General features: G+C 35.5%; 2 protein-coding genes across 3 annotated transcripts; one reads left to right on the top strand and one right to left on the bottom strand.

The window, feature by feature from the left end:
* Positions 1-37: 37 nt before the first annotated feature.
* On the top strand, positions 38-5,173 carry LOC126368437 (acylglycerol kinase, mitochondrial). The gene is made up of 3 exons (XM_050012440.1): positions 38-565; positions 932-1,230; positions 4,299-5,173. Exons 1-3 carry the CDS (start codon positions 456-458, stop codon positions 5,162-5,164), a joined length of 1,275 nt encoding a protein of 424 aa, XP_049868397.1. The 5' UTR covers positions 38-455; the 3' UTR covers positions 5,165-5,173.
* A 62-nt stretch (positions 5,174-5,235) lies between these two features.
* LOC126368361 (uncharacterized) lies at positions 5,236-11,413 on the bottom strand. 2 transcript variants are annotated; one of them, XM_050012286.1, is made up of 7 exons: positions 8,500-11,413; positions 8,362-8,424; positions 7,913-8,246; positions 6,786-7,463; positions 6,333-6,484; positions 5,745-5,918; positions 5,236-5,383 (listed from the first exon to the last, which is right to left on the bottom strand). In XM_050012286.1, the coding sequence occupies exons 1-7, from the start codon at positions 11,229-11,231 to the stop codon at positions 5,236-5,238; spliced, it is 4,281 nt and encodes a 1,426-aa protein (XP_049868243.1). In that variant the 5' UTR covers positions 11,232-11,413. The 2 variants fall into 2 exon arrangements, with proteins under 2 accessions (XP_049868243.1, XP_049868242.1); XM_050012285.1 differs by having other exon boundaries at positions 6,333-6,487; positions 8,500-11,411.
* Positions 11,414-12,055: the final 642 nt, after the last annotated feature.

Raw genomic sequence — 12,055 nt, 5'->3', positions numbered from 1 at the left:
TTTTGGCGGGAGACGGGAACGGGACAGTTGCTTTCTTCATTGAATAATCAAAATAATTAATACGAAGTGGTGTTTTGTGGTTAATGATCGCATTAAGTTAGTCGGAAGACATTCGCGAGTGTTATTATATTGGAGTATTCAATAAACAAAGTGTATCTGCCTATTTTCGCTTCGTGTCAGGAAGCCGCTTCATAACTCAAAAGTTTATGCGGACTTTTGAGTTAATTCGTTCGGGGTTCGGAGTAGGAGTCTACTCCGAGGGTGGGGGCTTAGGTTTCATCATCATCACCTTTCATCATTTCATTAATCATCAAGAAAAAAAATACGTCAGACATGGCTGTATGGGCATAGTTCCCTTTGCCTTACCCTTCGGGGAAAACCAAAACAAAAAAAAAAAAAAAAATGTATTTAGATGTGTGATTATTAAGAAATTATCATTATTGGACCTTTAAATCATGGAAAGAATTATAAAAATTGGAAAAACTCTACGTAATAACTGGAAGAAATCTACGGTCGGTGCTTTTGCGCTCTACTACGCTGCTGCAACTGCCAAAGAGCGATATGAGTAAGTCTTTTCGAGATATTTTACTAAATAGATATGTTAAGTTTTCCATTGAATACCAAATTCTGAATTGAGGCAGTAATATCATTACACTAATTACTACTAATTATTATTAGTTATGTGTTACTCCCGTGTTTTATATTATATATTTGTTTTATATTTAAAAATTTGTTTTTTTTTTTATAAATAAATAAAATAAATAAATAAATAAATAAATAAATATTTGTTACTGTGGTGTCCCTTTATAATAAACATATCTTTCTTTCTTTCTTAATTCAAAGGCAAATGGAAAATTTACATGTAAAAGTATTTCTCAATACTTACATCACTTATACATTTTCCTCTTATTTCTTCCATTTCTTATTTCAGAATCAACATTCTTATGCAAGCAGCTTGCAAAGAAGCAGTAAAGTATGGAGATGCTCTCATTCCCATGGATAGAAACCCAACCACCATCACTGTAATACTTAACCCTGTTGCTAACAAGAGGAAAGCTAAGCAGGAGTTTGAGAAATACTGTGAACCACTTTTACATTTGGCTGGTTTACAAGTTGAAGTGATACAGACAACATCAGAGGGTAATGCAAAGGAAATAGTGGAGACACTGAGAGGAACAGAGGCTATTATTGTAGCTGGAGGAGACGGCACGCTGTCCGAGACTGTTACAGGTATTTTATTCACACCACATACCTTTTACTATTAACTACCTAAAAAGGTAAACTGACTGTTTGCTGAACATATTGTTTTCTATTTATTTCCTCTTTAGAAGTGGTAAACATTTTACGCACTGTTTTTAATTACCTAGTTACTGTAAAGAGTAGGTACAAAACACAGTAAATATTTCTTAGACTGTATGTGAAGTTTTGTATAAGCATCTACTGTCTAAGTATTTTAATTCTTATGAAGGGCTTTTTCCGTTTTGAATTTCTAAGTTATATTTACTTAAATTATTTTCATTCAACATTCAACACAAACCGTACAATTACATAGGTACATTATAAAACGTCCAAATAAAGCCTTAGATAAAGCTCATTGTTAATATAATGTGTACAACATGGGTGTTAATAAAAGTAATACTTTCAAAAACCTATATTTTTAAACTTCATTATATAGATAGGAGCTGCTTGCACATTCTATAAAAGCACTATTGACAGTGTTATTTGGGTCAGTCTGTATCAAGTAGGTACTCATATATATTTTTATCTTCTTGTATGCATGTGACTGTTCAAAACTACCAAAAGTGTTTAGACAATGTAGTAGAAGTACATAGACAAATATTTCTCCAGATAAAAACACTTAAGGGGAATACTAAATAGATGGACTTCAGTACCACATTCAAGTACAGCAGGAATAGTTATGGGCCTAGAATTGTACCCTGTGCCACACCTAATTCATTTGATTTTGGGTTTGATGGATTTTAGGACTTTGTATTAGTGAATACAAATACTTGTTCCCTGTTGCTAAGATGGCTTCTCAGCCTTAAATCTTGAATCCACAATGACTACGTGTCGTTTAGAGTAGGTACCTACTAGGTAGAGATAAAAATAAAAGAATGGAAGGGTAATTTTTACACCGAACCTTCTCAATTCTAGTTTAGAAAACACTTAAAGCCAATTTTAAAGTTTCTAATTTTAAACTGTGAATTTTGAACAATCAATTAACCAGTTAAGCAATTAATATAGATAAGATAAAAGGCAGTCAATAATCATTAATAATTTAGTGGTCTATTAGCAATAGTGACATTAGTAACAAGGTAATTAGCCAAGCGTTGTAACTCGTACGAATCCAAAATCCGAGACGTAGACGATGTTGATTTACGTAAGGTGTTCGTTTAATTCCGACGGGTTTTACAGATCAAAGAAACAAGGGAGATTGCCCTCAGCACTAAATTACATGAGAACATATGTTTTTTCATTGTTTGGAAAAATGTGATCGGTATATTGTTAATACCCGGAATAAAAATAAACTTGCCTTACATGGCAGTCGACTGCATAAGATCACTAAATAAGGGGCAATGGATACGGTTTTACAATAAGGGTGATATTAATAAACGAATCTCAGTTGAGCCCTCAAGATCATGCTCAAGTCCCTGTTTTTATATAAGAACTGAGACTGCCCAGTCTCGAAGTCAGCTTCGAGACTGCCCTCAAGATCATGTCTAAGTTGTATTAATATACTAATCCTGAGATTAGTATATTAATTAACAACTATTATTAATTATTGTTTGATTAGCAACTTAGATTCCCATTGACCAAATGACCAAATTGTATAACTACGTAGTCGGTCCCAAAGTTCTGTCATATATGAAAATAGTGATAAAATAAAAAGTACCAATAAGTTTATAAAAATTTATATATCAATTTAAAGTATATTTATTAAGAAATGAAAATAACTTAAAATTATTCGAAATGACCTCCCTTGTTTTTAATAACTTCCCTCAAACGCCGCGGCCAGTCATCTATCGCAGCACGCACCATATTCATGTCTATTTCAGCGACGGCTTTAATTATGGCTGACTTCAGGCTCGCCAAATTTTTGTGGGGTTTAGCACAGACCTTGTTCTCTAAGACCTGCCAAATTTTATAATCCAGAGGATTAAGGTCCGGACTGGAGGAAGGCCAATCTTCGTGTCTAATAAAGTCAATTTTTTGATGGTCGAACCAGGCTTGAGTAGTTTTGGCTTTGTGTGCAGGCGCAGAATCCTGCTGGAACACGAAATGATGTCCTGAAAATAGCGTATTGGGCAGATCTTTGACAAGCCGATTCAAAACCGTCTCTTGGTACACTTTTGCACTGGTTTTGACACCTTTTTCGCAGAAATGAACCTCCGTTGGCCCATAGTAAGAGACACCTAACCAGACCATCACTGAAGATGGATGATGCCCATGTTGAACCCGCGGAACTTTTTTTCCTGCTTCTTCAGAGTTCTCTGCGTACACTCTATCGTTTTGCTTATTGTACTTTTCTTCTATATCAAAAATTTTTTCGTCTGTAAAAAGTATGTCACGGTGTCGGTTTCTCGCGTACCGTTTTAATAACAACCGGGATCTTTTGAGTCTAATTGCTTTCAGGCGGGCATTAAGTAAGTGTCCACTCTTTTTCTTGTATGCTCGCAACTTAAGGTCTTCGTTTAAAACCTTTTTGACTGTTTTTCTACTGACCCCCATCTGCAAAGCCATCAGTTTCTGTTTTCGGACAGGATTTCTTCGTATGCGCGCCTTTATCGCTTTGATCACTGCTGGTGTTCTTGCGGAGCGAGGCCGGCCAGTTCTTTTCTTGTCCTCAACACTTGAGACTTCATTATACCTATTTATGGTACGATACACAAACCTAAGTGTTATTTTCAAATTTTTGAGCAACTTGAAAATGGTACTCGGCGAATGTCCACAGCGATGCAACGCTAAAATTGCGATTCGGTTTTCTTTCAAGGTCCACTCCATCGTAATAAATCACCGCAAATGATCATTTTTTGTTTTAAAATAATTGTCAAACATTCAAAAATGGAACGCCATAAAATTTTTCTAAAAGCATGTTCGAAATTTAAAAATAATGTGCCTGTGACAGAACTTTGGGACCGACTACGTATTACCATAAGTATACAATTTCTGGGAAAAACAGGTTGTGAACTACACTTTCAAAAGCCTTACTGATATTGTTATTGTGTAATGACTTTATGTCGTAACTCGTAAGACACCATAAGAAGTTAAACTGTAGGTACTTATTATTATTGTTTCAGGCTTACTCAGAAGAAATGACGGCGCCAATCAGTTCCCTCTCGGAGTTCTACCACTGGGACGAACAAACACATTGGGTAACACCTTATTCCCTGGCGGCAAAGGCGTCGAGAAAGTCAAACAACTTATCGAGGCCAGCATGGCAATTATCAAAGGCAACACCGTTTGGAAAGATGCCATGAAGATTGAGCCAATTGCGATGGAGGAAGAAGTACCGAATAAACCTATCTACGCTCTTACTTCAGTAGAATGGCGAGCTTTCAGAGATACACTCGCGAAGAGAGATAAGTATTGGATATACGGCCCGCTGCGAGATTATATGTCGTTCATATTCAATGGATATAAAGAATCTCTCGCCTGGGCTTGCAGTGGCATGATCAAATATACTCCGCCATGTGAAGGGTGCAGCAACTGTATGGAGAAAAGAAGGGAGCCCTCTAAAAGATGGCTGTTCTTTATCCCTAACACGTATGCCGCCCAACAGTCAGACCGCTCTGCTGTAGAAAACCCTGAATGTTTAAACACTGAAGAGCTCTGCTTCAAAACGTGTGATTTTAAAATTCAAACACCGAACATAATTCGAACTAATAACTCTATCCCATCCCTCCAAGTGAAAATTGGAAAGAATAACTACTCTTACACAGAGTTTGTTGCTGAAGGTTGGAAAAGGTTAAACGGTGAAAACGACAATGCTAAGACCATTCCGGTGAGGACGGTCGAATTCCGACCAAGGATCGATGAAGACAAAGAAATCACAATCAGTATCGACCAGGAAGAATTTGAAGCTAAGCCGGTAAAAATAACATTGTTACCTAAAGTTGTTAAATTGTTTTGTAAACAACCACAAGTAAATATTAGCGATGAGTAGCGTTATGTATTTACGTAGTTTTATTACAAAAATCATCTTCGTTTAAGAAAACATAGTTTATATGAAAATATTTACAAAATGTTCTGTCTAGAGTACTCCCAGACAAATATGGCGGCAGTCACGTGAACGTTCAATGACCGAACGAAGCCTTGCTGTGGTATCTCTACACAGTGATCCATCAACGGTAGCAAGTCGCACGGAATGCCTTCTTTTTCGTGTCTGAAATGGAAATAAAATAACTGATACTAAGGGCAGTGGTGGTGTTCGCGTAAAGAGGTCGAAAATAAGTATTACGAAATCGGTGTATAGACAAAGAGTCAGTGTAAGGGGTCGATGAGAGGAAGACTAGAAGGAAATGTTAAGTTGACTGGCAGACCTACTAAAGATGTGTATAAATAATGCGATCTGTAATTCACTACTCAGTGCGCATGTGTGAATCGACTAAAAATATAAGTAAAGGAAGAAAGAGAACAAGATTGTAACAAATGAAAATCTGATGTCTATTACCCCTACGGAAAATAGGCGTCAGTTTATAAAAACTGTGATCGATTAAAAATATCAAAACTAAAACTACACTCACCCCAGTAATAAGAGAGTTTTCTTAGGAAACTTGAATTGTTGCAATTGACAACTAGTGGAGGTCTGTTCTGCAGCCACTACGGAGTAACCTTCAGTCTTCTTCCTCATCAGGTAATCCTTTAGAGGTTGGCCCGGCCGCACCTCTTCTATGTTCACCCAACGCTCTGCTGACACACTATTAACAGGGTTGAAAAAGCAAAATGAATATTCTATTGAGGAAACACGTGTCTAGGTAGTTGTGATCTTGGTCTTCGTCATTAAAGTTCAAAGAATCACTAGCAGATATATCCATAAAAAGTACCTAGTATTGCTTCTTTAACACCATAAAATCCCAAGTTTTAAGATTATGATGGTTAATTACTAGATCAAAAGTAAAAATGTCGTCTTTAGTTGAGGAAGGATACCCACAAAGAAAGGTTTGTCTTACGTCACCTTAAATATCTTAAGGGTGGAAACCCACCAAAGCGAACATGCAAAAATCGGCTAATAACCTCTATAAGAGAGTGGCCAATCATCTTCTCTCGCTTTTCCGGGAGCTGTTATTGATCGATTCTGTATGTCTCCTGCTCGTGGACTAAAACATAACTACCTGAGGCCTTGAAACTGTTTATCCTGCAAATGTCTCAAGCTGTCGACGACATAAGTCTTCACCCCAAACACCTCACTGGTTCTCGCCATCCCGCCTAAGTTGGGCAGCTTGTCGATCAAAGACGCCACCACTATCAAGTCACTTAAAGACTGCTTCTGTCGAAGAAACGGTATGTTCATTTAACCAAATAACTCAAAAGTAGAAAAACAAACTGTAACATGAGGTGGCAGAAGCTAGAAAATTTCAGCCACTATCCATTACGAAACTAGGATTAGATTGGGAAGAGAAGGCGGTGTAGGCTTTAAATATCTAAGTTATTGAACAAATTAAATAGAATTCTAGTTGGAAATACACATCCAGATACGTATTTGTATCAATAATGCAGTACATATCATCACTGATCTACTGATCGCTATTGAACATAAATTTAAAAATGTGTGCAGTAAAATTTACCTTTTTCCCACTGTCGTAAACGTCGATATCACTCATATTTTTCCAAGGAATATACTTTTTCTGTATCGTCCCCGCTATTTCTGCATTTTCTGTACCTTTAATGCTGTCAGCATATCTACATAAGTCCAAGTGAAATACTTCCTCATCAGACTTGCGAAGTACTGTCCATTCTTTTTTTAAACTATTATTATAGTTTGTAGTATTTAATATTTCATTTACATTTGCTGTAATATTTCTAATATACTTCTCGTCTACTTTTTCATTACATCCAATATCACAATATCTTGGCAAGAAATAATATATGAAACTTGGAGTTAAGTAAGCAATGATATTAAAATCTTGAACGAAGAAATCCTCTTGTAGTTTGACGAAATTTTTGTCCTTAGCACTCTCTAAGAACGTCTTCTCAATGACTTCAATTATGTAGGCATATTTATCTGCTTTCTCAACGTTATCATACAGTTTTGTTGCCAAATACTGTGCATGTAATCTAATATTGAACATCTGTCCCATTGTGTGTGAAAGCAAAGTGTCCATTACGAATTCGAATTCTTCTTTAGTATGAGTTTTGTTAGATATTTTATGTTGCAGTGTGCTGTAGAGGATCATGAATTGAGATGCTATTGGAATTTTCTTTGACCTCATTAATTCTAAAACTTTTGCGTCTAGATTGGTGCCCTGAAATGGAGTTATTCTGTTTAATTGTTTGAATGTCAGTTAATAACGCTTCGAAGTCGATCGGTAACACTTTATATGGTAAATATCAACAACAAAATTGGGTACAGTTACAGATGAAAAGGCGCAAGAAATTGCACATTAACCATTCAATGATTGTATGTACTACTTGTGTTAATGTAAGCAATAAGATGTTAATGTCTGTTGGTATCTGTCTCTCGAGATCTTGACGCCAAACGGCAGATCCGGAAAACTCGACCCAAACCCTCCTACCACTTCACTTATAACTCAAGTGGGACTCTATTGTGCTTCTTGCAACAGGACTATCAGAACTAAATTTGGTTCTGCTAGTCACACTCTCACAAAGGCTGGCAAAGGCCTTAGGGTTGTCGCCGTCGACGAATATGTCTGGAAGGACTTCATCGTCATCAATGGTAAAGATAAAAACTCACCGTCACATAAAAATGCAGAGCGATGTACCACTCCAAGCAGATCCTCACGCTTGGCTGATGCGGCAACCTTCCCAGCAGTTCAACAACCCACCACATAATCATCTTAGACTTCAACACCTCCAAATTTAACAAAGATAAAAATAACAAATGCTGCATACCCATGAGAATCAACCTGTGTGATAAAGAGTTCCCATGGTATCTTTGTTTTGTTTTAAAGTGGTTTTCAATTTTGCTAATGATAAGTGAGGCGATAGTTTCGAATATTTTGGCATCTTTGATCTTGCTTAAACTCAAGATGGCTGAGTATTGGATAGTGAAGGTGAAGTGATCGATGCTGTAAAACAAATTAAAATTAAATAAGTACATTAGACTACCAGCTGGATCGGTGAACCAGCACGAATTGTTGTTTGAAGACATCTATTATATTATGTAGTTAAGTAAGTACTAACTCTTTGTTCGCCAGGGCAAATTTTGGATCCTGCAATATTTCAACTGCAACATTGTCGGCAATTCTGGAAAAATATTTTTGATATTAGACATTTTTTACCTTTATTTAAGTAATTTTGTCCACCGGTCCATCAACTCACCTCTGATCCTTCTTTGGTACAGGAGCAAACAGCAAAATGTCACATAGAATATAAATAATTTGTCCATACTCTTCATTTATTTCCTTCTTGTTAAATTCGTCAACTAGATAGAATAGTGGCGAGGCTTTCAAAGGTCCATACTCTACTATTTTCGTGCAATATAGTATGATTATATTGTTGTACATTGCCTTTTTCAAAAGGATATCTTGGGTAATTAGTTTTACAAACTGTTCTATGCATGGTGAATACTGATTATTTGACTTCAGTTCTTCAATTTCTTTCCACATTCTTCCTATAAACTGGTTTATGTTAAACTTAATTTGTTCATTGTTCAATATTTCTGGTAAGATCTTATTTGTGACCTTTAATATCCATTTCAAACAGCCATAGCCCCCACACTCAATCATGTTTTCAACACAATCTACTATTTCTTTTAAATTGTTCTTTATTATAACATTACTTTGTTCTATGTCTGTTGTTTGGAGATAGTTGAAAACAATCTCACAAGACTTTTCATAAAAGGCGTTTCGTAACCGACCTAAATCATCCACATTCTGACTTTCATTAAACTTGATATTCTTAATCAATTCCAAAATTTGTTTCATAGTAAGCATTTCATGCTTATAACTTGCGTTTAATTTATCGCTTAAAGTGTCAATAACATAAATAGACACTATTTTCTTGTTTAAATTTGTCTCTTTATCCTTTAGAAGAAGGACTGAAGCTTTGTACATTTGAAGCAGAAGCTCTACATCTTTAATATTTGTGTTGCTTATCATATCATTCAGGCCATTAAATATCAAATTCATTTCATCTATAGTTAAATTTATGTCACAAGATAGTAGACTTAGCATGTATTGTGTAATAGTTTTACACTCTGTTAAAAGTTTCAATGCTATATCTTCAAAATTATTATTGATAGTTTTACTAAACAATTGTGTTGTAAAAACTACATGTTTAAAGCATTCCATCTTATTAGAATATTGCCTGTTAACAATTTCTTGTATATCTGTAATAATTTTATTTACTACATCCATAAATATGTGTATATCTTCTTTGTGGTTCTTGAGATATAATAATCCAAAATCTATATTTGTATGAGAGTCACTTATGAATTTGAAAAAATCTTCTTTTTCATTCTTATTAATTTCTAGATGTTTGATCAGAGCAATGAAAGGATTTCTATCTTTGCTTTCAGTTGAATATTTATGCCATTTGACTAGTGAGTGTATGTTCATCAGATCCTTCCAATTGAGGTCTTTACAGCATTGCCCAACAAAGTATGTAACATTAATTTTTACTGCATTTCTTATTGGTATATTGTTACAGGGGACTTTCAGTATATGTGTAACTAATTGTGAAAGACATGTAGGATCAATGGATGATAAATCCGTATTCTCCTTTGCTAATACTTCACTTATGTGGTAAAAAGGTACTGGACCCCATTTGACCATAGGCATAGCTTTGAGAATAAATAAAAACATATCTTTGTCTTTAATGGCTTCTGCAATCTTCATCTTCAGGTGTTTACTATCTTTTGGTAGGTCATAGAGGTGTACATCATTTAGTGCCTCCAGTAATATAACAGTATCTGATAGACTTTCTAGTTTTGTATTAAGTCTATGTTCTACACATTTTAATCGGACTTGTGTATTGTCATGTTTCAGGCCAATATTAAAAGCACAATTCAACCAACAGCTTTCAATACCGTTGAGCTTTTCAAAAAGCTTCAATGACGGAAGTACTATGTTGCTTTGCTTCTCTTCTAAGCTGTCAATGAGAATGAAAAAGTTGTCCCAATTTTCTTTTAATTTCTTCCCTTCTTTATGCTGCCAGCTGAATAAGGCTTTATTTTCAGATGCAACTCTTAAATCTCTTTTTAACACCATTAAGCAGTCTAAAGCTCTTTTTATAAGATAAATGGAGATCTTCCTCACTGAAGGATCACTGGACGTCAAACCATAAAGCAGTATGCTCCAGAACTCATAATAAAATACCATTTCTGATTCAAACTTCATATTCTTTATATCATCTGCCACTGGCAAATAAAACTTTGATAAGCAGCTTAGAATCTTCAATGCTTCTTCTTTGTTTTCACCTTCTAACTGTTTTATGTAAGTCCATATTCTATCCAGAATGTTATAGCCGATAATACCTTCAAAAAGTCTAGGAACTGTATTATTTAAAAAGTATATTTTCAGTTTATCATCAGAGCTAGACAGTATATTTTCTAATGGGGTGTCCAGAAAAGGCAGAGATAGTTTTTCATGGGTGCTGATGACTGCATCTAAAATACTATCACACAGTTTCAAATTATGGAACTTCTTTAAGCTGCCCTCATCATCTGTGTCCCCATCTGAAGCTCCCTTCTGATTCAGTGCAGGTAATTCAATGTTGGCTAATATTTGTTGTAACAAATGCTCAGATTTGCTCACTATCGAAATTTTATTAAGTCCAAGAACAATATTTACTATTTTACAAATATTGTCGACATTTTCGTCGTGTACGTCTCTTACAAGTTTAGCAATAAAGCTGAATTCTTCGTCGTTTTCACAGTCATCACCAACTTGAATGGTTATTAAATTCTTGTATTGTAGCATACGTATCGCATTTTTAAGATGCTCATTTGTGTGACTATTTCGTCCCATAATAGTTTTCAATCTGATATCAACCACTTCTTCGTCTAAATCTAGCAAATCCATTAAATTTACAAATTCATCATTGCAAGTCATTTTGCAGACTGAATTTTGTTGGTAAATACAGCAATAAAAGTAGCATTAACACTGCATTTAATTGTGTAATGATACCAACTTCTGTCAATAGTTATTTTCAATTAAATTAGAAATGATCCAACCAAATAATTCTAAAAATTTACTTCAAGAAATCTGAAATAAATTCGCCTCTCGCGAGTTCGCCACGCGATTTTGACGTTGACATTTATAAGAATGTTACCATTTGTTTGTTTACAATTACTATTTTTTTATTCGTCCAATGAGGGGGACTCTCCAGGCTACGTTCACCAAAAACAATATAGATGGCGTTGTTCAGTTCAAATGTGATAATTACCTATTTTCTCATTACTGGGGTACATAGTTATTCCAAAATACAATGTAATGATGGAAGCATATAAAAATAATTAATGCTAGATATTTGGATCTCGAGGTGCTTTTGAAGATTTTGAGGATCTCGTTGGCGCAGCGGTTAACACACTCGGTCTACGATTGTTGAAGTTAAGCAACTTTCGCAAAGGCCGGTCGTAGGATGATCACAAAAAAAAGTTTTCATCTCGAGCTCCTTCGTGCTTCGGAAGGCACGTTAAGCCGTTGGTCCCGGCTGCATTAGCAGTCATTAATAACTACCAATCCGCACTGGGCTCGCGTGGTGGTTTAAGACCCGATCTCCCTATCCATCCATAGGGAAGGCCCGTGCCCCAGCAGTGGGGACGTTAATGGGCGGGTGATGATGATGAGATATTTGGATCACATTATGTATAGAATTATGTTGCTACCTATATTGCTTCTCTTTAATTTGATCAGAATAATAATGGGAAGAAGCT

This window comes from Pectinophora gossypiella, chromosome 7 (assembly GCF_024362695.1).
Source record: "Pectinophora gossypiella chromosome 7, ilPecGoss1.1, whole genome shotgun sequence".
NCBI lineage: Eukaryota > Metazoa > Arthropoda > Insecta > Lepidoptera > Gelechiidae > Pectinophora > Pectinophora gossypiella.
The sequence above is the reverse complement of the archived record's forward strand: the minus strand, read 5'-3'. Positions and strand labels throughout refer to the sequence as shown.

Excerpts from the sequence above, each read along its gene's own strand:
- LOC126368361 (XM_050012285.1), bottom strand. The coding sequence starts at position 11,231 with ATGACTTGCAATGATGAATTTGTAAATTTAATGGATTTGCTAGATTTA. Across the intron at positions 7,464-7,912 it reads CTCTGCATTTTTATGTGACG|GGCACCAATCTAGACGCAAA; the intron begins GTGAGTTTTTAT and ends ACTCCATTTCAG. Across the intron at positions 6,488-6,785 it reads TTTACGACAGTGGGAAAAAG|AAGCAGTCTTTAAGTGACTT; the intron begins GTAAATTTTACT and ends TTTCTTCGACAG.
- LOC126368437 (XM_050012440.1), top strand. The coding sequence starts at position 456 with ATGGAAAGAATTATAAAAATTGGAAAAACTCTACGTAATAACTGGAAG. Across the intron at positions 566-931 it reads ACTGCCAAAGAGCGATATGA|AATCAACATTCTTATGCAAG; the intron begins GTAAGTCTTTTC and ends TTCTTATTTCAG. Across the intron at positions 1,231-4,298 it reads GCTGTCCGAGACTGTTACAG|GCTTACTCAGAAGAAATGAC; the intron begins GTATTTTATTCA and ends TTATTGTTTCAG.